Source organism: Tamandua tetradactyla, chromosome 8, assembly GCF_023851605.1.
Source record: "Tamandua tetradactyla isolate mTamTet1 chromosome 8, mTamTet1.pri, whole genome shotgun sequence".
Lineage (NCBI taxonomy): Eukaryota > Metazoa > Chordata > Mammalia > Pilosa > Myrmecophagidae > Tamandua > Tamandua tetradactyla.
The window spans coordinates 47,859,732-47,887,166 of NC_135334.1; the positions used below are offsets into that span (position 1 = coordinate 47,859,732).

The 27,435-nt window shown below is 40.0% G+C and overlaps 1 protein-coding gene and 1 long non-coding RNA gene across 3 annotated transcripts in view; one reads left to right on the top strand and one right to left on the bottom strand.

Annotated features, from left to right (window-relative positions):
* Positions 1-9,501: 9,501 nt before the first annotated feature.
* ENDOD1 (endonuclease domain containing 1) overlaps positions 9,502-27,435 on the bottom strand; it is a 42,596-nt gene continuing 24,662 nt past the window's right edge. Inside the window, exons 2-3 of one of the 2 annotated variants that reach the window (XM_077113207.1) lie at positions 16,847-18,076; positions 9,502-16,258 (exon numbers count right to left, since the gene is read on the bottom strand). In XM_077113207.1, coding sequence (XP_076969322.1) covers positions 16,877-18,076 — 1,200 coding nt within the window. In that variant the 3' untranslated portion in view covers positions 9,502-16,258; positions 16,847-16,876. Of the gene's footprint in view, positions 18,077-27,435 lie in introns of both variants that reach the window. The other variant, XM_077113206.1, reaches the window with a different exon arrangement.
* Positions 17,067-26,578, top strand: LOC143644345 (uncharacterized). The gene is made up of 4 exons (XR_013156643.1): positions 17,067-17,974; positions 22,886-22,957; positions 23,351-23,494; positions 26,376-26,578. It is a non-coding gene; the product is annotated as an uncharacterized LOC143644345 (long non-coding RNA).

Here is a 27,435-nt window from a genome sequence, read left to right on the forward strand (position 1 = left end):
GCAAATGAAAATGAAAACACAACATATCAAAACTTATGGGATGCAGCAAAGGCAGTGCTAAGAGGGAAATTTATTGCCCTAAATGCCTATATCAGAAAAGAAGAAAAGGCAAAAATGCAGGAATTAACTGTTCAATTGGAAGAACTGGAGAAAGAACAGCAAACTAATCCCAAAGCAAGCAAAAGGAAAGAAATAACAAAGATCAGAGCAGAAATAAATGAAATTGAAAATATGAAAACAGTAGAGAAAATCAATAAGACCAGAAGTTGGTTCTATGAGAAAATCAATAAGATTGATGGGCCCCTATCAAGATTGACAAAAAGAAGAAGAGAGAGGATGCAAATAAATAAAATCAGAAATGAAAGAGGAGACATAACTACTGACCTCACAGAAATAAAGGAGGTAATAACAGGATACTATGAACAACTTTATGCTAATAAATACAACAATTTAGATGAAATGGACGGGTTCCTGGAAAGACATGAACAACCAACTTTGACTCAAGAAGACATAGATGACCTCAACAAACCAATCACAAGTAAAGAAATTGAATTAGTCATTCAAAAGCTTCCTAAAAAGAAAAGTCCAGGACCAGACGGCTTCACATGTGAATTCTACCAAACGTTCCAGAAAGAATTAGTACCAATTCTCCTCAAACTCTTCAAAAAAATCGAAGTGGAGGGAAAACTGCCTAATTCATTCTATGAAGCCAACATCACCCTCATACCAAAACCAGGCAAAGATATTACAAAAAAAGAAAACTACAGACCAATCTCTCTAATGAATACAGATGCAAAAATCCTCAATAAAATTCTAGCAAATCGTATCCAACAACACATTAAAAGAATTATACATCATGACCAAGTAGGATTCATCCCAGGTATGCAAGGATGGTTCAACATAAGAAAATCAATTAATGTAATACACCATATCAACAAATCAAAGCAGAAAAATCACATGATCATCTCAATTGATGCAGAGAAGGCATTCGACAAGATTCAACATCCTTTCCTGTTGAAAACACTTCAAAAGATAGGAATACAAGGGAACTTCCTTAAAATGATAGAGGGAATATATGAAAAACCCACAGCTAATATCATCCTCAATGGGGAAAAATTGAAAACTTTCCCCCTAAGATCAGGAACAAGACAAGGATGTCCACTATCACCACTATTATTCAACATTGTGTTGGAGGTTCTAGCAAGAGCAATTAGACAAGAAAAAGAAATACAAGGCATTAAAATTGGAAAGGAAGAAGTAAAACTATCACTGTTTGCAGACGATATGATACTATACGTCGAAAACCCGGAAAAATCCACAACAAAACTACTAGAGCTAATAAATGAGTACAGCAAAGTAGTAGGTTACAAGATCAACATTCAAAAATCTGTAGCATTTCTATACACTAGTAATGAACAAGCTGAGGGGGAAATCAAGAAATGAATCCCATTTACAATTGCAACTAAAAGAATAAAATACCTAGGAATAAATTTAACTAAAGAGACAAAAAACCTATATAAAGAAAACTACAAAAAATTGCTAAAAGAAATCACAGAAGACCTAAATAGATGGAAGGGCATACCATGTTCATGGATTGGAAGACTAAATATAGTTAAGATGTCAATCCTACCTAAATTGATTTACAGATTCAATGCAATACCAATCAAAATCCCAACAACTTATTTTTCAGAAATAGAAAAACCAATAAGCAAATTTATCTGGAAGGGCAGGGTGCCCCGAATTGCTAAAAACATCTTGAGGAAAAAAAACGAAGCTGGAGGTCTCGCGCTGCCTGACTTTAAGGCATATTATGAAGCCACAGTGGTCAAAACAGCATGGTATTGGCATAAAGATAGATATATCGACCAATGGAATCGAATAGAGTGCTCAGATATAGACCCTCTCATCTATGAACATTTGATCTTTGATAAGGCAGTCAAGCCAACTCACCTGGGACAGAGCAGTCTCTTCAATAAATGGTGCCTAGAGAACTGGATATCCATGTGCAAAAGAATGAAAGAAGACCCATCTCTCACACCCTATACAAAAGTTAACTCAAAATGGATCAAAGATCTAAACATTAGGTCTAAGACCATAAAACAGTTAGAGGAAAATGTTGGGAGATATCTTATGGATCTTACAACTGGAGGCGGTTTTATGGACCTTAAACCTAAAGCAAGAGCACTGAAGAAGGAAATAAATAAATGGGAACTCCTCAAAATTAAACACTTTTGTGCATCAAAGAACTTCATCAAGAAAGTAGAAAGACAGCCTTCACAATGGGAGACAATATTTGGAAATGATATATCAGATAAAGGTCTAGTATCCAGAATTTATAAAGAGATTGTTCATCTCAACAACAAAAAGACAGCCAACCCAATTACAAAATGGGAAAAAGACTTGAACAGACACCTCTCAGAAGAGGAAATACGGATGGCCAAGAGGCACATGAAGAGATGCTCAATGTCCCTGGCCATTAGAGAAATGCAAATCAAAACCACAATGAGATATCATCTCACACCCACCAGAATGGCCATTATCAACAAAACAGAAAATGACAAGTGCTGGAGAGGATGCGGAGAAAGAGGCACACTTATCCACTGTTGGTGGGAATGTCAAAGGGTGCAACCACTGTGGAAGGCAGTTTGGCGGTTCCTCAAAAAGCTGAATATAGAATTGCCATACGACCCAGCAATACCATTGCTAGGTATCTACTCAAAGGACTTAAGGGCAAAGACACAAACGGACATTTGCACACCAATGTTTATAGCAGCATTATTTACAATTGCAAAGAGATGGAAACAGCCAAAATCTCCATCAACAGAAGAGTGGCTAAACAAACTGTGGTATATACATACGATGGAATATTATGCAGCTTTAAGACAAGATAAACTTATGAACCATGTAATAACATGGATGGACCTAGAGAATATTATGCTGAGTGAATCCAGCCAAAAACTAAAGGACAAATACTGTATGGTCCCACTGATGTGAACGGACATTCGAGAATAAACTTGAAATATGTCATTGGTAACAGAGTTCAGCAGGAGTTAGAAACAGGGTAAGACAATGGGTAATTGAAGCTGAAGGGATACAGACTGTGCAACAGGACTAGATACAAAAACTCAAAAATGGACAGCACAATAATACCTAATTGTAAAGTAATCATGTTAAAACACTGAATGAAGCTGCATCTGAGCTATAGGTTTTTGTTTTGTTTTGTGTTGTTTTGTTTTGATTTTACTATTATTACTTTTATTTTTTTCTCTATATTAACATTCTATATCTTTTTCGGTTATGTTGCTAGTTCTTCTAAACCAATGCAAATGTACTAAGAAATGATGATCATGCATCTATGTGATGATGTTAAGAATTAATGATTGCATGTGTAGAATGGTATGATCTCTAAATGTTGGGTTAATTTCTTTTTTTCCATTAAAAAAAAAAAAAAAAAGAGAAGGGATAATTGGAGATGAAGGGATACAGACTGTACAACGGGACTGGATATAAAAACTCAGAAATGGACAGCACAATACTACCCAATTGTAATGCAATTATGTTAAAACACTGAATGAAGCTGCATGTGAGGTATAGGTTTTTTGTTTTTGTTTTTTTGTTTTTTTTTCTTTCTATTATTGTTTTAATTCTTATTCTGTTGTCTTTTTATTTCTTTTTCTAAATCGATGCAAATGTACTAAGAAATGATGAATATGCAACTATGTGATGTTATTAAGAATTACTGATTGTACATGTAGATTGGAATGATTTCTAATTGTTTTGTTAATTCTTTTTTTAATTAATAAAAAAAAAGTGAAAAAAAAAAAAAAAGAAAGTAGAAAGACAGCCTTCACAATGGGAGACAATATTTGGAAATGATATATCAGATAAAGTTCTAGTATCCAGAATTTATAAAGAGATTGTTCATCTCAACAACAAAAAGACAGCCAACCCAATTACAAAATGGGAAAAAGACTTGAACAGACACCTATCAGAAGAGGAAATACAAATGGCCAAAAGGCACATGAAGAGATGCTCAATGTCCCTGGCCATTAGAGAAATGCAAATCAAAACCACAATGAGATATCATCTCACACCCACCAGAATGGCCATTATCAACAAAACAGAAAATGACAAGTGCTGGAGAGGATGTGGAGAAAGAGGCACACTTATCCACTGTTGGTGGGAATGTCAAATGGTGCAACCACTGTGGAAGGCAGTTTGGCGGTTCCTCAAAAAGCTGAATATAGAATTGCCATACGACCCAGCAATACCATTGCTGGGAATATACTCAAAGGACTTAAGGGCAAAGACACAAACGGACATTTGCACACCAATGTTTATAGCAGCGTTATTTACAATTGCAAAGAGATGGAAACAGCCGAAATCTCCATCAACAGAAGAGTGGCTAAACAAACTGTGGTATATACATACGATGGAATACTATGCAGCTTTAAGACAGGATAAACTTATGAAGCATGTAATAACATGGAGAACATTATGCTGAGTGAGTCTAGCCAAAAACTAAAGGACAAATACTGTATGGTCCCACTGATGTGAACAGACATTCGAGAATAAATTTGGAATATGTCCTTGATAACAGAGTCCAGCAGGAGGTAGAAACAGGGTAAGATAATGGCCAATTGGATTTGAAGGGATACAGACGGTGTAACAGGACTAGATACAAAAACTCAAAAATGGACAGCACAATAATACCTAATTGTAAAGAAATCATGTTAAAACACTGAATGAAGCTGCATCTGAGCTATAGGTTTTTGTTTTGTTTTGTTTTGTTTTGTTTTGATTTTACTATTGTTACTTTTATTTTTTTCTCTATATTAACATTCTATATCTTTTTCGGTTATGTTGCTAGTTCTTCTAAACCAATGCATATGTACTAAGAAATGATGATCATGCATCTATGTGATGATGTTAAGAATTAATGATTGCATATGTAGAATGGTATGATCTCTAAATGTTGGGTTAATTTCTTTTTTTCCGTTAATTAAAAAAAAAAAAAAAGAGAAGGGGTAATTGGAGCTGAAGGGATACAGACTGTACAACGGGACTGGATATAAAAACTCAGAAATGGACAGCACAATACTACCCAATTGTAATGCAATTATGTTAAAACACTGAATGAAGCTGCATGTGAGGTATAGGTTTTTTGTTTTTGTTTTTGTTTTTGTTTTTTCTTTTTCTTTCTATTATTGTTTTAATTCTTATTCTGTTGTCTTTTTATTTCTTTTTCTAAATCGATGCAAATGTACTAAGAAATGATAAATATGCAACTATGTGATGTTATTAAGAATTACTGATTGTACATGTAGAATGGAATGATTTCTAATTGTTTTGTTAATTCTTTTTTTAATTAATAAAAAAATAAAAAAAAAAATAAAAAAAAAAAAACCTAATCATCAATACCCTCTGACAGTTCCAGACAGGACAGAAAAATCTAGAACAAAGGCCTATCTCGTTTTCTTCTTAGCAGATCCCTACTTGTTTCAGGATTGACTGAAAAAAGGATTTGCAAAGGGCACCTATGTGGATTATTACAACAGTGAGCTGAGAGATGTCCCCTTGTGATGGAAAGGCGAGCTGGCTGTACTGTGGGCTCGGAGCTGGACTGAGGTAAGTCAAGACTCAAGGCTCCTTGCTGGCTCCGTGACTTTGGGCCAGTTACTTAACCTCCCTAAGCCTCTGTGTCCTCCTTTGTAAAATCAGAATAAAGCAGATGGACATTTTACTACAGTGTCTAGACTATAAGTGCTCAATAAATTGTAGATGTGGTGATGATGATGATGAGCATCATCATCATGGCATTACCCAAGTCAGGTAAACAGCAAACTCAGTTTCTGGAGACGGGGTGATAGTGTCATTCCTCCACCCACTCACTCAGTTTCCTAGCAAGTGCTTCTACGCCTTTGCTTCTTCCTTTCTTAAAACACTGGGGTAATCATGGCAAATAATGATGCCTTTGTGTTTATGAGGCATGAGCACCTCGGTTTTCTCATTCTATCCTCACAGTAACCCTGATGGGGTAAACGATGAAGACCTTGTTCTCTTCCTTTTACAGGTGAGGAAATGAAGGCCAAGAGAGGCCAAGCAACTTGCCCAAACTAACAAGAAGCCAAATGGGACTTGAAACAAGACCTATCTTGCTTTGTCTCTGGGCTGAGTAGAAAGAGCTTTAGCAAAAAGGAGCAGCCCCATAATTGGAATTCCTGGCTGCCATATTCCCTGGTCAAGGCCATGAGTAAACTTTTGCTGCCATCAGTGGCAGCATCGAGATGGGGAGCATTTCTTCTCAGCATTTCACTTCCCGGGATTCTGGATCCCCATTGCTGTCTTAGCTCTGAAATCTAAGCATCAGGTGTCAGCTTCTTCTTATGCCCAAGGTTTTACTACAAGTGTACTAGGAAGCACTTGGCTGGGGGAAGTGACCATGTTTCTACACATACAAGCCCTTAACTAACATCTCTATCTAGTTTAAATCTCATTGACATGCTGGCCAACACAGCCTTTAAAGGAAAGCTAAGTCGCAAGAAGGCACAGGGCCCTCTGTAGTGGATGGAGAGATGGTGGGAATGGGGGGATGCTCTGTTGTAATAACAACCAAAGGAGGTCTGGCTTTCAGGCAGTCAGGCCTGACCCTGGGTGCTGAGGGGAGGGACTTGAGCATGAAGTGTCCTCTCGCGTGAACAACAGCCATTATGGGGCCATTCCCTTCTGCTCCAGTCCACAAAACAAGAGAGTCTCTCCCAATGTACCCAGCCTAGGGCAACTGTAATACTCTAAAAATCATAGAACTAACCATGGCTCTACTTATCAGGGGAGTTTTTAATAAATACTGATGCCAGGGCCCCACCTTAGACTAATTAAATCAGAATCTTTGTGGCTGAGACCAAGGCATGAGTATTTTTTACAGCTGTATTGTAGCATAATTGATATACAGTAAACCACATATTTAACAAACAATTAGTGGATTTTGACATAAGCATACATCCATGTCCATCACTACAATCAGGATAACAGACATAGTCATCATCTCCAAAAGCTTCCTTGTGCCCTTTGTAATTCTCCCCTACCTCCTCCATTCCTACCTCCAGGCAAGTATTGATCTGCTTTCTATCACTATAGGTTATTTTTCATTTCCTAGAATTTCATATATGGGATCATATAGAAATTTACATTTCCCTAATGTCTAATGATGTTGAGCATCTTTTTTTTTTCTTTTTCTTTTTTTTTTTTTCACATGGGCAGGCACCGGGAATTGAACCCGGGTCCTCTGGCATGGCAGGCAAGCGGCCTTGCCTGCTGAGCCATCGTGGCCCGCCCTTGAGCATCTTTTGATGTTATTTTTTTTGCCATCTATATGCTTTGTTTGGTGAAGTTTCTGTTCAGATCTTTCACGATGGGATGTAGGCATAAGTTAAAAAAAGAATAAATTCTCCAGTGATTCTAACATGCAGCCAGGATTAAGTATCACTGCATTACTGGAAAATTGAGTGCAAACATCTTATTTTAACTGCATGGAAATTGAAGTCTAGAGAGAAAGGGAGTTACTTATAGAGAAAGGAAGTTGCAAGAAAAAAATTACCCCTGAAACATTCGTGGCCATTAGGGAGCAAGTTTTTCATTGCAGACCCATCTACATCATTTCCGTAAGTAACCTAACTATCTGGCTCTGTGTTAGGAATTCCTGACATAATTAACTGAGGTCTTTGCTCCAGCCTGATCATTCATCATTTCACACAGTCATCTGAACGTTTACTCTATGACAAAAATTTGAAGGAATTGGATTATTTCAATCAAATTTGTGATAGCATTATAACTATGGTAAAATGGAAGGGAAAATCATTTCAGTGTTGTCCTATATAGTATAGACAATATAACTCTAGATGGCTCCATTCACATAGACTACAGTGTAAAACGAACTCAAATTATGCAGTGCGCAACCTGTACAACCTTATGCAGCATACTCTAAAGATCGAGGTTCTGGGTCTAATCTTATAGCTGTGTGATCCTAGGAAATTCAGTCAAATCTCTGAATCTTGACTTAAAATCTTTAAAATGGGTAGAATTACTGCTCACAGGCTATAGATGTATGAATGAAATGAGATCATGTTAGAGATCAGCAAATCCAAATGGCTACAGGAGATGGGCAAGTAACTTAGAAGAGCAAAGCAGGTCAAGTCAAAGAGTTAACAGAGAAATGAGAGGTACTGTGACAAACCGTAGCGTACCTACCCTGTTGACTCGGCTGTAGGTGACAATGGCCTTGTAGGAACGCTGGCCCAGTGCTGTGAGCACTTCAGATTTTTTAAAAGAAGCCAGAAACCAAACATATCTACAATTCAGGTAGACAACTAATAAATGTGAAAGTGCTTTAGAAATCATGTAACCATAATTACATGTCTTAAATCAAGCTGGGAGGAACTATTGTGGATGCCTATCTAGCAACCCTCCTTCTTTTGACAACCACCAGCACCAACACCACGTGGGTCCATAACCTTGTCTGGGTCAATCATCTTATCCCACCTTCTTGGCCAAAGTGTTTGGCTCAGGGATGGAAATACACTCAAATCCACCCCATCCCCTAATACTTCCTGAGGCTTTTCCTACCCAGAGCTAACAGAGAAGCTTCCCCTCCTCTCTGGATGTGAAACCAAAAGGGTCACTATCCTGGGCTGCCATGTCTCTGCAGTATGAAGAGAGGCCATCTACTTTAAGGGAAAATGAAGCCAATGGAGAGAGAGTGATGAAGTTCTGTTATCATTTGAGTCCCCCATATGAACTGAACCTAACAGGCTCTTTCTAAGCTTTCATTACACGATCCAGTTAATTTGGCATTAGAATAGTGTGGTGATTTGGAGCTGTTATATACCCAGAAAAGGCCATTTTGTCTTAATCCATTCCTGTGGGTGCAGACCTATTGTGAATGGGACCTTATGGTTTATTTCAATTGATATGGATTATTTCATATCAATAATATGGATTATTTCAATTGATATGTGACCCTCCCCATTCAAGGTGGGTCTTAATCCTTTTACTAGAATTCTTTATGAAAGTATAAAGGACAGAAAAAAAAAAAACCAGAGAACTTAGAGAAAAAGTCCCCAGAAGAGCTGAGACAGGAAGCCACTGAAGCCAGAAGCTGAAAGTAATGAAACAGAAGAGAAGGACCGGCAGACTGGGGCCATGTGCCTTCCCAGATGACAGAGGTGTCCCAGATGCCAGAAACCTGCCATCAGAGAAGATACCAACCTGTTGATGCCTTAATTGGGGCATTTTCAGAGCTTTAGAGCTCTAAACTTGTAAGCTAATAGATCGTCATTGTAAAAGCCAACCCATTTCTGATATATTGCATCCTGGCAGTTTTAACAAACTGAAACAGATAGCTTGAGAGGGGTTTGCAGTTGCATGCAACCAAAGGAATCCTGACTAATATATCTTGCTATTTTAAAGTACAATGACAACTGATGAGTCTTTAGTGATTTTCAATACATCCTCACGATATTTCATCTATGAATAGTGGCTATAGAGCTAAGAAGTGAATCTAGAGAGAGGAAATGGAAATGTAGCAGTGGTATTTCAGGGGAGACCAGTAGGGGCTGTGCAGTATCCTCCATGTTGATTTGGACACCACAACCCAAGGTCTTTTCTCAGATTTGAAGGCTGGGAGATGTGGACTCTGATCAGCTTCTGGAGGTAATGAGGCTGTATGAGGATTCACCCTAAGACACATGAAAAATTGATGGCAACACCACAATGACATTTTATTCATTTACATGAAGAAATAAAATGGATATTTAGACTGGAACACATCCATTAACAACTTTAGTACATTATGTTCTCAAACTACACAGGAAGCAGAAACATAATTGAAAGCTACTTTGTACGGGCAAAGCTACTGTGAGAAAGCATTGTCAAGGGGGTTTGAAATCCATCTGTTCATACATGCTCTTCATAGAGACAAAGCATCATAGGAAGCCAAGTCATGATGGATGGAATAGTCCTTTGGTAGAAATAGAATTGAATGAGAGATGTTAGATAAGTTGATGTTTCATGTCATTGGGCTAGAATACCCTGATGCGTCCATTTTACAGGGCAGGTAATGAATGCAGTCTTTGGATTTGGAAATATTCAAAGTTCAAATTGCCTAGCCTTCCTCTGTCCTGGATAGCGATCATACGGGCATGATCAGTGTTGGTCTCAGGATTTCCCATTCTGTACTTTTCTAGGGCTGATGGACTTCTCTTCTGCTGGATGCATGTATATGAACACACTCAATTAGGTCACGAAGCAGTGGTGTGATGGAACCTGGTCACGTTGACTCACTCCAGCCGGGGAGAACAGATTATGCATATCTCTTCCCAAATCCCCATTCAGTGATGCCCCACTGGCAGCTTGAAATCAGCCATGGTGGGAGTATTTACACCACAAAAATTGGCAAACATTACAAATCAGGGCTTCCCCCCAGCCAAAAAAAGCTAGTTGTTAAACAAACCAACAGGCCACTGGTTATGGGTGCAATGGGCCCATACTCACTACTTTGATCCATTATGGGATGATATCTGACGCTTAGAAAGTAGTCTGTGGCTTTTTTTTTTTTTTCTTTTTTGGCCTTATTTTTAAGATCTCAGTGGGACCTCACCTGCCCTCAGTCGTCATAATAAAGGTAAAGCTCCAGCTCCATTGATTGCTAATATAAAACAGGCATCTCCTGCCCCTGCAGCATTTCCAATAACACGTTTTACCTATTAAAACAATTATCTGCCTGTCAGGAATTATTCCCAGCTTGTGAGAAGGATTTCACAAATCATTTATTCTAAGTTGCCAGTGTTGATAGACTATTTCTGTTTTCATAGGAAACTGTGACAACCCAGAGGAAGGATTACCAAGTGGTGGGATTCTGGCACCACCACAGGCTGCTGAGGGGGTGGCATCTGGGTTCAGGGAACATGACTGACAGTTCTTAAATGCTCTCAGGTTGGCTACCACCTGCACTTAAGGGTGATCCCACTAATTAATGCCAAATGCCTGGGACCAATAAGAAATGCTGCTGCCGCTGCTGCTGTTTCCAGAACTAATCAGTTACTGTTTGCAGATAATGTACCAGGAGCATGGAGATTTCTCTCACTTTTGGTAACCCTCAGATAGAAAAGGTAAGTTGATAAAACTTGATTAAAATCTCTGTGATTCAAGGATATGCAAGTATTTGTTGAAAAGCAAAGATTCCTTATCTGCAGTTGGGCAAGATACTAGAGATGGTCCTGTCTAACCCTCTCTTGTTTTGCATATATACCTGGGGTGACATCCAGAAAAGGTGCAGTAACTTGTGGGAACTCACCTTGCCCTTTATGCAAGTCTGCCAATACCTCACTTCTGGGACTTCCACTTCTCTGGAAGTTTATTTCTAGATGCAGTGAACAGCAAGCAGATACACCTGGATATGTCTGACTAGGAAATACATTGGAGAAGTACACACCTGATGCAGCCCCCAGAAACAGAATTCTAGGAGCTGCTGCCTGCTGTTCTTGGGGACACAGATGACAAAATTGCAGGCCTGGGCTGGTCTTCAGTTTGTAGGTTGCCAGGGTGGTCCTGATGGCTTCTGCCAGTTCTCAGAGGCTCACCTGTGACTTTTCAATCTCTGCCACCTGTTTCTTGTTCAGTTTCTTACTGTCCTATGACTACTGTGGTGTCACCAAAGCAGTGTGACCCATTAAGTGCACTAAGAACAAAGAGAATAAGATCCCATATCATTTTTAAATTAATGGTCAAATTATATTTTGGCTCATCTGATTAGCAAGAGTTGTTCCATAGATTCTTTCATGAATTCTTTGTTATAAAAATTGTTTCTCATTAACAAATACTATACAATCTTCAGAGATAGGGTGCAGTTTTATATCACACTCAATTCCCAACACCCAAAATTATTGGACATTGCTTTGAATGTAGGTGAACAGAGACAACCTAAAGATGTCCTCAAGGAAGACAGTCAGGCTTTCTTGGGGCTGCCCCTTGTGTGTGTGCAGGGGGAGGGGTGGCAGGAGGAGGTGGGGGAGGGGGGTGTCCATTCCAGGACAGGGCCCAAAGCCCAACTATGGGGTCCAGAAATTCTACCTTCTCAATACGCCAGGATCAGTTAGTCTTTTTAGAACGAATTCATAATGCCTTAACACTCAAGAGGCTAAGGAATAAATATTATTGACCATTTTTTTAATGGTAGAGGCCATGATCCTTTTCAGCTGCCAAAATGGACATGCCCTCTTTCTAGCTCATTCTATCAAGTAATATGGTTCTTGGGAAACTGGATCTCTTAAAAGAGGGAGATTTGGTGATCATGGGCTCAGCAATGTGGAGAGTGGAGAGAAAATGCCTCTCTGCAAAGAGATATACTCGCATCTCCCTTCCTGGAGCATGCTAGAAACATGTTGAGTCCCTGCTCTCTGATCCCCTTTACACAGATTCCAGATCCAACCCTCACTGGTTTCTTCAGCTACATCAACATCATTGATGCGGCTCTGGCTTCCTTCATTTTCATTCACAACCTAGACTCCTGGACCTTGCTTTGACTCTGGTCCTTCCAGCCAGATCTAGAGGCATCCCAGCCTCTAAGGTGACTTCCAGAAAATCTCATCCATGATATGTGGAGTTTATCACCAACAACAGTTATAACAATAACTACCAATTCGCTGAACACTTACAATGTATACACATGGTTATGAATGCTTTACATTCCACTAATTCATTTCATTCTCATAACAGTCCTCTGAGGTAGCTGCTATTCCTTAGCCTCATTTTACAGATAAGGAAGCCAAGCAAAGCTTTGGGTGATGACTTGCTCAAGACCACACAGCTATTAAGCTGTGAAGCCAAGACCCGAGTTCAAGTCATTTAGACTCCTGGAATGTTAGCCATTAGGCAGTCCTCCCTTCCAGGAGCAGCCCGGCATCCTGGGAACATCTCCTGTGGACACGTGGACACTGAACACAATCAACAATGGCAAGTGGTACATCAATGTATGCTTTGTTGAAATTTAAGCTGAAACATTTGGAATATAATTGTTAGAAATCAGTTCATGATTGGGGAAGAAATACAGAAAAAAAGACAATGAGAAGTATGAGAGCCGATTTGTGAAATCAAGCAGTCCACACTCCATTGCTTATAGCATAAAACTTTGAAAAACATGGATAGTATGATAAGCTTAGGCAAAATACTGAACAAGACAGAATCGCTGGGAAGGCAGCCAAGAATTACTGTCACTTCTACTCCAGAAGGGGGCGCTGTACACCAAAGCCAGAGAGAACTGGTCCTCTTCAGAGACAGCTTGACATTTCTCAGATTTTGGGGGTTTTCTAACCCATAAACAAGTGAAAAAGTATGGGATTCAGGATCAGTGAAGCAATAGGCCTTTGAGTGCTTATTTATAAAGGACATTTCAACAACAAAAAGATAAAGAACAACAACAACAAAAATAAATAAAGGACATATCACAAACACTTAATATCCCAAAAAGAAAGCTTTTCAGAGAAACACCAGAAAGTTGTTCTAAGTTCTGTTTTGCTGATCATACCCTTTCTTTTCTTTCTCATGGGTGACTCAAAATTTTAATCAATGAACAAATGCCAGATGTGACTGGAAACTAATATCTTACTGTTTGAATTCATGTAGATCAAGAAGAAAACGGAAAAATGAAAACCACAAATATACCCCAAATCTCATTCAACCAATAAGATTTTTCTCTTTTAGATATTTTACAGAACTGCTAATGAGTTGTCAATAATTACTTTATTGAGCATCTGCAAGGTGAATAGCATTGTATATAGCTTCAAAACATCAAATTGACTTATGCCACATCCTCTGTAAAGCCTGATTTCCTTGGTTTTGTTGCCTTTCCTCCTGTGCTTCCGAGAACAAGTTCTGGTATCCTCATGGCAGCACTTACTACAATGGGTTACACGTACCTATTGTACCATATTTCTCCCCACTAGATTTTGAACTCCTCTAAGATGGGATCTGTGCATAGTTCATCTCTGCAACCTTGGTATCTCATAGACAAATGAATAATTGAATGAAAAGTGCTTCACTTTGGTTCCTTTTCCCAACTCCCTAGTCTGCATTTAGGTGGAAGCACTAATACTCAGTGAGAAGCCAATGCTAAAAAGGCACATTGGAAAAGAGGAGAGTTCAAAGGTGTGGCTAGTCCACAGACTAAATCAGCTCCATAATCATGTGAGTTGACTGACCTCCCTAAGGACCTGAGAACATAATAGAGCCACAGCAAAACCCTCAAGTCAAGGGTGGTGAGATGGTGGCTCAGTGGTAGAATTCTCACCTGCCATGCGAGAGACCTGGGTTCAATTCCCAGTGCCTATCCATGCAAAAAAAAAAAAAAAAAATTCCATGGATGGGTGATGGTGGCACAGTGGCAGAGTTCTCACCTGCAATGCTCGAGACCTGGGTTCAATTCCCAGTACCTGCCCATGTAAGGAAAAAAAAAATCCTCAAGCCAGTGGTGGGGTTCATAAATTCAAACTCCCACCTCAAAGTCCCAAGTAGCTCATGGGGAACAGACGAGCAGTCCAGCTACCAACTGGGGCTTCAGGCCCAGAACAGCCAGTTCCAGCGAATTAGAGGCTCAGCCAACACTAATGGTCCAGAACCAAGAGTTTCAACTACCAAACCTTAAAGCTACTTTTTGTTTATTATTCCTCCCCAGATCTCAAAAAAGGCCCCACAAGAATAAATAGACACTGTAAGTGAAAAGAAGAGGTTTTCGAATGACTCTTGAGAGGCACAGTTTGGATGCCCTGTCCTTGCATGTTGTCTGGGGGCTCAGGCTGCCATGGAAGCCCTCTTTGGGCCTTTCAGGATGCAAATACGTAGCACTGGGAATAATGGAATCCATGGGTTGTTGTAAGCATGCTACTGTGCACGGATGACTAGTTGTCTTCAGCACACTTTCCAAATCCAATTGATTAATCAGGGCCTGGAGTTAGTTTGACAATTTAGAACATTCTGCCATGGTCCAGGGAGGCAGGTGAATAGTAGCACATATGCCACATATCTGACATCCCAGGTATGACGGACGGTACAGGTGCAAAAGACTTTGGCTGCTGATCCGCCATCAACTAGCCATGAAACTGTGGGCAAGTCTGTTGCCTCCTTGTGCCTCCGTTTCCTTTATCAAATGAAGGCTTGGCCAGGCTATCTCTGGGGTTGCTTCTAAGATTCCCATTCTTTCATCAGCAGGATTCATGACCCATCAGCACGAAGGAAAAACCTCATCCTTCCATCTACCTTCACACTGCTGAAATAAAGGAAAACCCAAGTATGGATTTTTACACTCACTTAGAGAAGTGTTGTTAAATACTGCTGAAGAGTCTTAAATAGTTAAATGTAATGTCTATCTCCCTATCTGGGGTCAAACTCCCCAACCTTCCTTCACAAAGCAATAAGGATGGCAGCTTGCTGGCTGCTATTCTACTGTGGGTACAGTTCAACAATCCTTCTGCAACCTGTGATTCTCACTATAATCACGTTTTCCATCAACCAACCCAACAGAAACGGTTGGCACATCATTTTCTCTTTAAACATGTTGACCTTTTGACCTTAATTTTCGCATCTGACTTTCAGTTGACTTGTGGTCTGAACCCTCAAGATCAGTATTTTATATTTGGCCCTTCCCAACCTCACAGAAACTCTTCGAATACTCAGAAAAATCCAGGTGATTCCATCCCAGCTGTGGAAGGCAGAGCAAAGTTTGAGACATTCTGCTTCTTCCTGCTACCATTTCTAATGCAAGATTTAAAATGACAAAGTGCTTTATCAAAAATTTGGAATTAGCTATGAAATTGAACTTGCATTAATGATAAGGCTGTGTTTTCCAACTTCGAACACACAATAAAAATAATTTCCTAAGAGAACAATTTTTACTTTGTGGTTCTTTCTATATATTTATACCAAAATATTCATTTAGAGATAGAAGTCAGAGCATTGGGTGCTTGTTTGATGTACAAGAAAGTTTGATCTAGTATGTTGAAGAATATGAACTTTCATGTTAACATGAAAGGTCTTTAAGCCCAACCTTGTCAGCCAGAGATTTATTAATATATACCAAGTCAATCCAAGCTTGGCTGAAGAGGTCCTAGGATCTACAGCAACTTGTCAGAGCAGGGATCTCACCCTTCTGGTCTCTTTCTTACACCTGACAGAACTGTATTACACTGTTCAAGGAGCAAGATTTCATGACCTAAAAGAAAAACACAGCAAAATTCAACTTGGAAAACAAAAAGAAACTGTCGCTGGTCTTTGAGAATCATGGAGAGCTAAGAGATATAGCAGATTCTCTAAACCCAGCTAAAAAAGTTATCTCAGCAGAGAAGCATCATCTGCACTTCACCAAGGTCAGCTGAGTTGGGAAGAAAAAGAAACAAATGCTAATAAATTGGCCAAGGATATTTATATTAGTTTTGCCTTTAGTCTCAGAGAGTAATAGTAGGAACAAGACTCCTTTCTCCTTTTCTCAGAAGCCCCTTCATTTAAAGTTGTTGTCTAATTCCTGTAATTTTTAATTTTTAGTGAACACCAGAGCATCATAGGTGATCATCTAGATCAGAGTGGATGCCTGAACATATTAACAGCTTGGAAACGTATATATATCACTGGAGGTACCCACACATAATCCCTTGGGTTAAGTCTAAATCGCACTATCTTTCTTAGCAAAAACAGGCAGACTCCCCCATCAAAGGCCAAAATGTCATCATAATTGACAGTGATCAGAAACTCATTGTAAAGAAAAATCATTCCAGCTTTCTCTATTAAAAAAAATCATATTCACCATGGTTGGACACCATTCATTGTTTGGATTCTATAACTCTCCAGAGTTGTCCCAAGTAACCTTGTAGCCAATCCGTTTGCAGACACCCAAAATAACTTGAAACAGGCCACCCATGGTGCCAAAAGCAGTGTCAAAGAGCAGGGAGACAGTACCACCAAGGCCCACAGCAATGTCCTTGCACACGATGGGAATAGCGCGAAGGGTATACACAGGGAAAGTGGCCACGTCTACAAGGACTCGGACAGGGATGCTCAGAACACGGCAAACGGCCTTCAGCAGACAACAAAGGATCCGGAGGATGGCCCTGATGATTTTGGCCATGACCTTGAGCACCTTCCAGGGAATGCTCACCAACTCTTCCCCAATGGCCATGAAGTATGAGATGGTGGCTGAGCCCAGGTTGTAAACGCAACTTTCTAAGCCATTCATCACCTGCTTGGTAACATACCACAGGAAATATACAAAGGTCTTCAGGATTCCTACCACAAGGTAATAAATTAATTGGAAAAGCTTGAAGATGGGGGTAGTGATGAAGCCCGTCAGTCTTCCCAGAAGGCTACTACCCTCTTCAGCTGCCTCTGGAGGCAACAGAGCTGACCTTTTGCCTATTGTGCTGGAAAGGGGAATGGAGCTCTCTTTAGATTGCACCATTCGTTCTTCATCCTGTACTTGGTTAACCATTTCTAGGATTTTTTTCATTTTCTCTGTGTCTTGCTCAGTTTCACCACAGTTATTCTGGAACAGCTGTATGTTAAATGGGAGCAGTTTCTCGAGATCTTTCACCATCACATCTTCTATGATGTCACTATTCCGTGTGCGTTTGACAAAGCCCATGGCCCAACCTCCAGGAACAGCACAACAGGCTGCCAGCCAAACAAACTCAGGGACTGTCACTCTGTCTTTAACCTTGTGGTCTGAGGGCACGGCACCTACAACGATATATAGGTCTTCCTCATGGCCACACTGGGAGGTCAAGGCCCGGTCCATTAGGCTGTTGAGATTCATGTACCATCGTTCCCTGAAGGACGGAGTCATCGGAGCTGCATTTGTAAGAGTAAATGTGGCCATCTGGAAATCATTGCTAAGGGAGAATGGGTACAGCTGTCCTCTTTGGTAATCAGAATCCAGGTAATCTGTATTCAGGGCTTGCTTGCTTCCCAGATTGTTCACAGATTTGACAGCATCAGCTTCATTAATCACCTCTTCCAGGCTGCTGTTGGGGTCGTCAATCTGAAAGGAGAGAACAAGTGTTGAGGTTATCCTCATTCACAGCAGAGCGTGTGCACATGAATCATTCTGCCAAGATTCTAGAGAAATCCCTTTTTCATGATCATGTGGAATGCTTACGGTTTGGAAGGGTTTGCTTCCCTGATGCAAGCAAACTTCTTTCTTAAGATCCCACAATTCTGGTGTTTGCAATTTCAAATAGGCTGTGTGGTGGTTGAACCTGTACCCTAGAAAACCATGTTCTTAAATGTAATCCATTCCTATGGGTGTGGACCCACTGCAAGTAGGAACTTTCGACGTGGTTACTTCAGTTAAGCAGGTGAGGCCCACCTCCAGCAGAAGGGGTCTTAATCCTATTACTGGAGTCCTCGTAAACTGAGTGAAATTCATTCTCACAGAAAGAAAACCACAGGGACCAAGGTGCTGACACTCAACAGAACCAGGAAGTTAATGCAGAGGCCAGGAGGGGCTGCCATGTGCGCTGTCGTGGGGAAAGCTAAGGATGAAGGATGGCCACAGCTTGCAGAGAACCCCACAGTCTTCAGAGGAAAAGCACTGCTTTGATGATGCTTGATTTAGACTTTCTTTTAGCTTCAAAGCTGTGAGCAAATAAATTCCCATGGTTTAACCCCACTCTTTGCTTGAGTAGCTCAGGAAACTAAAACGGGCTGCTGCTTATTTTACTCCCCATGGGTACCTGACTCTTACTCTGCAGTAATCGCCCCTCCCCCAATACACCATATTGTATTCATACAATATGAACATATTGTATTGTTCATCTTTTATCGCTTTAGTTTTATGAATTTCACAGCTCTTTTTTGGCATATTTTTCTATGGGATTCAAATTAGAGGTAAAAGGAAAACAAGGAGAGAGTGAGCTCAACAAAGCCCATAACAATGAGAACTGCGATTCAGAAAATCAGCTTCCAAAGTTGACTGCAATTTAATGCACAAATTCTTAATGAATGTTTACACAATGTGGGTATATGAAAATGATCAAGTCTAATTATTAGAACATTATTTAAAGCAAATGGAGGGAGCTGTATCTTTTGCTTATTATTAGATATTTACCAGGCCACGGTATAACTCAACTTTGAGCAAAGCCTTCATAACCTTGACTTTCGCAGTGACTTCTTACATATAACAACAAAAGCATGAGCAACAAAAGAAAACATAAATAAAATAGACTTCATCAGAATTAAAAGCTTTTGCATGTCAAAAGTCATTACCAAAAAAGTAAAAAGAGAGGAAATAATTGTTAACTATATTTCTGATAAAGTTATATATATAAAACTGATATATATCTTATATATCTATATATACAGAGAGAGAGCTATCCAGAATATATAAAGAACTCAACAATGAAAAGACAAATAACTCAATTTTAAAATAGGCAATGTACAACCTTGTGAATATGTTTAACTCCACTGAAGTATACAATTGATAGTAATTTCAAGTTGTATATATATTACCAGAATATAACTGTACAACATAAAGAGTGAACCCAATGTAAACTATGGAATATAGTTAATAATATAATTATAATAATAATGTTCCATCAATTGTAACAAAGGTAAAAAAAAAAAAAACTGGCAAAGGACTTGAATAGACATTTCTCCAAAGAACATACAAATGGCCAATAAACACGTGAAAAGATGCTCTATATCATTGGTCATACAGGAAATGCAATTCACAATGAGATACCGCTTTGCACCCATGAGGTGTAAATAACAGGTATTGATGAGGCTGCAAAGAAACTGGAACCCTTATCCATTATTGATGGGATTGTAAAATGGTACAGCCACTGTGGAAATCAGTTTGGAGGTTCCTGAGAAAGTTAAACACTGAATTATCATATGACCCAACAATACCACTTCTTAGTATATACCCCAAAGAATTGAAAGCAGGGACTTGAACAGATATTGTACAGCAATGTTCACAGTAGCATTTTTCAGTCAAAAGGTAGGAACAACCCAAACGTCCATTAACAGAGGAATGGATATTTTTAAAATGTGGTATATACACACAACGGACTATTATTCAGTGTAAAAAAGAATGAAGTTCTCGTATATACTACAACATGAATGAAGCTTGTAGACTCATATGGAGAGAGATAAGCTAAATACAAAAATATTACATGATCTTACTGATATAAAATACTTAGAATAAACAAATGCATAGAGACAGATTACATTAACAGGTTATGAGAGGTCAGACGGTGAAGGAATGGAGAGTTGTTTAATGGGCACAGAGGTTCTGATTGAGATGTAATTAATACACTGAATAGTACACTAGAAAGTGGTAATAATGAAAAATTTTGAGTTGTATATGTATTACTACAATAAATTTTCTTTTTAAAAAAAGTCAAATTTGACCAACTGCTTTTTGAATGAAATCTCCACATGACATCTGCTATTAACAATTCATTTTGGCCTTTGTCAATCTAGATACGTATTATATACCAGTTATAAACAATGTATACAGCTTCTCTTGGTTCTGCTTTTTTCTTTTTTGCAATTTAGCAGTCTAATGTACACACTCGCTTTGTCAATCTGAAAGAACAAAGGGGAAGTGCTCAAGAATATAACCTAGTTTTATGTTTTTATCTCCCAACCTAGATTGTAAACTTCTTGAGACCAGGGACTATTTATATTCCTCATATAAATATAAGGCCTGACACACCCTAAAATCTCAAGGCACTTTTATCCTTTGTGCCCTGAGATGGCCATCACAGCAATATTTAAAATAGTGGGAGGTCGAACAAGCCCATATTTTCAAAAATGGGGAAAATTAATTAATGATTCTATACCCATCACAGAAATATCTTGAGGTCATTAGAAGGGTTTTAATTATGAAGAGTTTATAATAATGTGCCATAATGTTGAAAGGAAATGGCAATATATTGAATTAAATGACAAACAGATTTTTTTAAGTATGAAAATATGTAAGAAAAAATCTGGAAAGAAATATGTGAAAATTGTTTGGTCACTGGGGATACTAGTGATATTTTCTTCATCCATTCTCTTGTTTAAGTTTGTTTTCCTGCACTTTCCCTGTCTACATCAATCCACAAATTACTGATACTATATAATTACTTTCAAAATGAAAAAAAAAATCAAAAAACAAAAAAGAAACTAATTAAAATAAGAAAATTCTTGCTAATTGATTCCCTAGAGTTGGTGCTGCTCACTAAACCCATCAAACAACCCCTACTCTGCCCCCAGGGGAGTCAAGGCCATTCAGATTGTGTTGTACCTTAGAGGGCAACCCTACTCTGCAACAATGAACACAGGCATGAGTGCGTGTGTGTGCACATATGTGGAGGGGTAACAACGGCAATGGATGAGCAATTTGGTGTGAAAGCAGGAGTATTTGCTGAAGCCGAATGTGGAGTATCCCAAAGGTTAACCCTACCCGGCGCTCCAATCTTAGAGTGTGCAATGATCTGCCCCCACCATGTCTCCTATAAGGCAGAGAAGAGAAGCTCATTCATTTTGTAAAGCTTCTGCCTCTGCACTCCTATGGCTGAGAGATGTGCCTCCTGGAAATTTCAGCCTCATTCCTAATACAGGCAGTCAAGACATGGCAGAGCAAAGATTCATAAAATCCTAGGTTTAAGGTCAGGGATTCTAAGATGCAATTTCTCCATGGTTACTAGGGTATTTCGTCTGCATTTAACGTGTTGCAGGTTCTCCATCTCCTCTGGGGGTAAAGACTGGAGATGGTTTTGATTTGTTAGCTCTGTGACAAAACACACAGTAGCCAGCTGGTGTGTCTCAGTCATCCAAGGATGAGAGAGTGGCAGGTCTGAGGCATGGACTAGGAAGAGAGACTCTTGAAGAGGAAGGAAAAGGAAGCAAAAAACAGAGAGATCAGAGAAGGGGATGGAGAAAAGATAGGGAAGAAAAAAGAAGTGTGAGTGTGTGTGACAAACACAGTGTCTTGCTCTTAGGCAGAAATCAGAATTGCAGTTTGATTCACTCTCAAACTTCAGAGCATGGTCTCCCACCGTGAGGGTCATAAGAGACTCGGCTGGCTACTTCGGCATCTTCTCAGGCCACTAGGGTTCATGAGCTCCAGATTTCTGTCACAGCCTTACAACCAGATCTTTTCTGCGCATACTTCACAAGCTCATGAGAAATGGGCCAGAATGGAGTGCAGGTAGCTGGGAAAGCCAGGGCCCAATTCCCCCTGTGCCCTGGGCACCTTCTTGTCCTGGACCTCTCTAGGCAAAGCAACAGCTAACCCTATAAGCTGTGGACATACAGGCAGGAGAGTACATCTTCCCTCCCTTTTCCCTGCTTCTAGAGAACCCCATATCCACAGTCACTATGGTGTTATGAAAAACTAGAACATAGTCGAATGTGGAGTATCCCACAGGTCAACCTTACTTGGCACCCCAATCTTAGAGTGTGCAATGATCTGCCCCCACCATGTCTCCTATAAGGCAGAGAAGAGAAGCTCATTCATTCTGTAAAGCTTCTGCCTCTGCACTGCTATGGCTGAGAGATGTGTCTCCTGGAAATTTCAGCCTCATTCCTAAAACATGCAATCAAGATATGGCAGAGCAAAGATTCATAAAATCCTAGGTTTAAGGTCAGGGATTCTAAGATGCACATTTCTCCATGGTTACTAGGGTATTTCATCTGCACCTAACCTGCTGCAGGTTCCCCATCTCAAGACAGAATGGCTGGATGCTACATGGTGATGAGGTGTGGAGAGGCACCGTCAGGGGCTGATATTTACTGAATTACCAATTAATTGTTTTCGACATAACATCATTTGTAAGGTATTTTTTACATTATTTTACAGATGGAGAAATGAAGACTCAGAAAGATGAAGTAACTTTTCCAAAGGCATCCAATAACTAGCAGCAGGGACCAGGTTTGAGGACAGAACAGTCTTATGATACTGCCCCCTTCCCAAAGCTTATGCTTTTTTTTACTAAGCCCCATTTCTCCCATCTTAAATGGACACTATCAAAGAGTGGGCAAAACCTACTGCACCATGTGTAATCTCCTTTTCTCTCTGTGTGGTGGAGCAAACGAAGCTCCCTAAGGCTGCAGGGGGGGCCTCCTGTTTGCCTCTGCCCAGGTACATGGCAGCTGAGCCGCTGGCCTCACAGTCTGAGCATGTGGTGGCACAGGCAGTGAGCAGCCAGCCAGGGTAGCGGCCAGGGTGCAACCACCCAAGGAACCTGGTCTGTTGGCTGCGCTGCAGGAGACTCAGTTTCTGTTGAACCCTTATTTGGCTACTTCCTTTTCCTCTCTCCGCCAGCAGGGGCAGCATCGGACAGCGAGCACCCAAGCACAGCAAACCTCTTGGAGAGAAACAGTAAAATCAGTCCCCCACCACAACTTCCTCCAATCCCACTCCAAAGAGACCCTTGAAACATTTACATAAAGGACCTCCCCAGCCAAGGTAAGCTAGACAAATCATGTAGTTTAACTGAATCTGGACTGTGTCCTTAAGACCTTCTGTTTTCAAGTAACAAAGACTCATTCATTAAACTTGTCTCCTCTAATAATGGGTTTATGGAAACCCAAGAAAAGTTAAACCAACAGGCCACATAAAGAAGCAAGAATTGTATGTAACTTGGTGTTGCTGGAAGTGGAAATGGAGTGCAGGCAATCGGAGGGGATCTTAGCAGTAGGAGTCTGTGAATGAGACTAATTAGACACTAATGGACTGATATTACTGAGACAGCCACTTGACTTCTCTGTCTTTCTCTCCCTCTCCCACCTGGCTTCTTCGACTACTTCTTTTTGCATAACTCTAATGTCATTTCTGGTCCTGTTTACCCAGGGTTTCTGCTCCATTATACCTTGAGTCTGCATGTGGACCATCTGGGCCTTTCCACCCACATGCCCTATCACTGACCTTTAATTTTACTTTCTTCTCTTACCTAATTTCTTACTTCGAATGCTCAAGAAATGGAATCTGATTTACATCACTCATCTTTCATATCAGGCCCTGTCAAGACAAGCCTATGGAATAGCTGTCCTTGAGTCACATGCCAACCTCTGTCCATGCAGCTGTGGCTGAGTGCTGGAGAGAGGACTCTAGTGATTCAGAAAAGGCTGCCCCGTCACCAGGGATTGTGGAATTCAGGCATGTTTAATTTGGCTTATCATGGCTTTAATACCACACAATAACAGTGTATATCCTCTAGCCAAAATTAAAGCACAAAAATTAAAAATAGACACATTTCCCAAGGTTACATAACTGGTTGCTATATTTCTGGGTGTTTTAGAAGATGACGCTCATCTTCCATGAACCCTCCACTGAGAACCCAATTAGAGGAAAATTGAAGCCTCTCTTTCCATACTTTATGTATTGTTATCTTCTTTTTCATATTTTACATCTCGTTGTCTCTCTACATTGCAGGGGCGGGGGATACAGAGAAGGCCAGCTTCCCCCGAGCCTGCCTGTCCGGACTGTCTCATTTTCTTTTACTCTTCGGGTTCTGGTTGCTCACTGACCGTTGTGTTCCTCCCCAGGGTTTCCCCAGAACTGCGAGCCTTTCCCTCCACCCCTTAGGGCACAGAGCAGCTCTGCCCTGCCCTGCCCTGCCCTTCCCCAGTGCAGGTCTCCTGCCTGAGCCCAATGGCAGCAGCCTGGCTGGAAACACTCCCCTGGCATTTCCTCATGTCGCCAATTTATTAACAACAAATAAACCAATTAAATGGAAACTATTGAAGAATATTGATCTAGTTTGCAAGTTGCTGGAATGCGATATACCAGAAATAGAATGGCTTTTAAAGAGAGGAATTTAATAAGTTGCAAATTTACAGTTCTAAGACTGTGAAAATGTCCAAATGAAGGCAAGGCTATGAAAATGTCCTATCTAAGGCATCCAGGGAAAGATACCTTGGTTCAAGAAGGCCGATGGTGTTGAGGGTTTTCTCTCTCAACTGAAAAGGCACATGGCAAACATGGCCACGTCTGCCAGCTTTCTTTCCAAACTCCCCCAGGGAGGTTTTTCTTCTTCATCTCCAAAGCTTCTCTGGCTGTATGGGCTCTCATGGTTCTCGTGGCTCTGAAGCTTTTTCCAAAATGCTTCCTCTTTTAAAGGATTCCAGTAAACTAAGACCCATCTTGAATGGCTTGAGTCACATCTCCCTCTAATCAAAGGTTAATACCCACAATTGGGTGTGTCACATCTCCCTGGAGATAATGTAATCAAGTTTTCCAACCTACAGCGCTGAATAGGGATGAAAAGAAACGGCTGCCTCCACCAGATGGCTCAGGACTAAAACATGGCTTTTCTATGGAACATAATCCTTTCAAATTGGCACAAATATTATTATTTTAAATCTCTCTTCCGAGGTACCTAGTCCACCTAACCTCTGTGTTGAGTTGTGTTTTGAGTTCAGTAACAATGTTTGTCATATTTACATTTCTATTGGTTCTACTTCAAATCATCCTGTTTTCTTTTTTCTCATGATGTTCCTTCTTTATCTTTGAAGAGTTTAGACATACTTATTTTAAAGTCCCTTTAAGATTTCTCTGTTTTATTTGGTTTCTCAGTTTCTTTTGTTGCTCTACTGCTTGACTTTAAAGGTGATGGGGTATACTTTGCAATTGTTGCTGGTGAGCTTACGTTCATTAGAGGACCATTGTGTTCTGTTGAAGGAGGAAAAAAAAAATCTGGCAGAGTCCTACAGCATTCAATGATTCAAGACAAGTTTTTGAGTGGTTTTCTCATTTCAGGGTTTCCGCGTGGAGGAAGCAGTGAGAGTTTTTGTCACCCACACAGGGAAGTTACTGGCTCTGAGTTTACTTCTGGAGGGTGACTCTTTCTATTCATGACATGATGTGAGCAATACTTTCCTTCACAGCTGGCAGGTAGCTTTTTCCAGCCTGCTTCTCCAGGGCTGCTGCGCTTAACTTGGCCAGCCTACTTCCGGTTCCATGTCACAAATAGGGTATTTGACCTTGACTCCTGTACCCAGGCAGGCTGGAGCCTCAGGGCCCAAACCCAGAGAACTCCCACACACAGCTTTGGCTATTGGTTTCTTATATATTTCTGGCACCCAGAAGTTTCCTTTTCTCTCTTTTTTGCTGAAGTATGAATTTTTTTTTAAAGTATACATATATATTATCTGACATTTCTGCGTGTTTACAGTGGAAGAGGAGGAATTTCACATTTGCTCAAGCACTTTGTCCAGATATTTTCCTCATTGTCTCAGACTTTGAAAGTTTCTCCTAAATTACGCCTTGATTCCCTTTATAACTCTTTATAGATTTATTGTCCCTAAATTCACCTACTTTGGTTAAATCTCTTTTTTTTTGTATTTAGACTACCTCTTGGACAAGTGTTGTGGAAGAGCAAAGTTTGGGATCTGATGCATGAAACAGTCTCAGAAGCCGTGGAGTTAAATCTTGAGTTGGCTATGTCACGGTGACTACTGGGAAAATTCTCTAACCTCCCCAAATCTCCCGTTTTTCATATTTAAAATGCTGTTGTGATGATCTGATAAATCCAACAATTAAAAGAATGTGTGACACAAGTAAGTAATCAATACATGTTTGCTTTGAAAAAATAAGATTTTTTCCATCAACTAGATACAGAATTTTATTTGCATGTGCCATACCCCTTTCAAGTCTCCTGAGGTTGTCGTTAGTAAAAATGGTTAAAAAAATATTTATGCTTAGCTTTTATAAACACTTCCTGATTTTATAGATTTGGAACAAGGCTTCTCTCAGCCTTCACGTCTCCAGATTTTAGTCCTCAGAAAGATTCTGTCTGCAAACTGAAAGACTTGCAGCCTTCATCTTACACCCTTCCATCCACCCATCCTTTCATTTCACAATGTTTTATCACCCTCCCATTGGATGCTAGGCATTCTGGGTACTTTGGCCTTCCTCTGAACTTGCTCCCTCATGTCTATCTTGGGATAACTGAAATTATATTCTATATTCCAGATGTAACTACTACTGCTACAGCTTACTTTTTTCTTACTATGCTCTAAACACCACTAAGCACTTCACATTAATTCATTCATTCAGTCCTTACGACACTTCTAAGTGAGATATAATTTTGAAACCCAGGTAAAGGAACTGAGGCTCATTTACAGTGGGAAGCTGCCTAAAGACATGCCGCTAGAAAAGGGCAGTCAGGGTTTTGAAGTTTGCTCCGGCTGAATATGAAGCTGGTCTTTGTAACCACCGGCTGTGTTTGGTGTAGGGAGAGCAGGATTTTTCAAAACTTGTACTATCAGATTTACAGACTAAAAGACCTTTCTAGGAATAAGCTACAGGGACTCCTAGCCCTGTTCCTAAATCACATTAGCCAGCTTGTAAGCAATCCATATTTTACATTATCTATTACCTATAACTCCTTTGTCTGTTCATGTAGT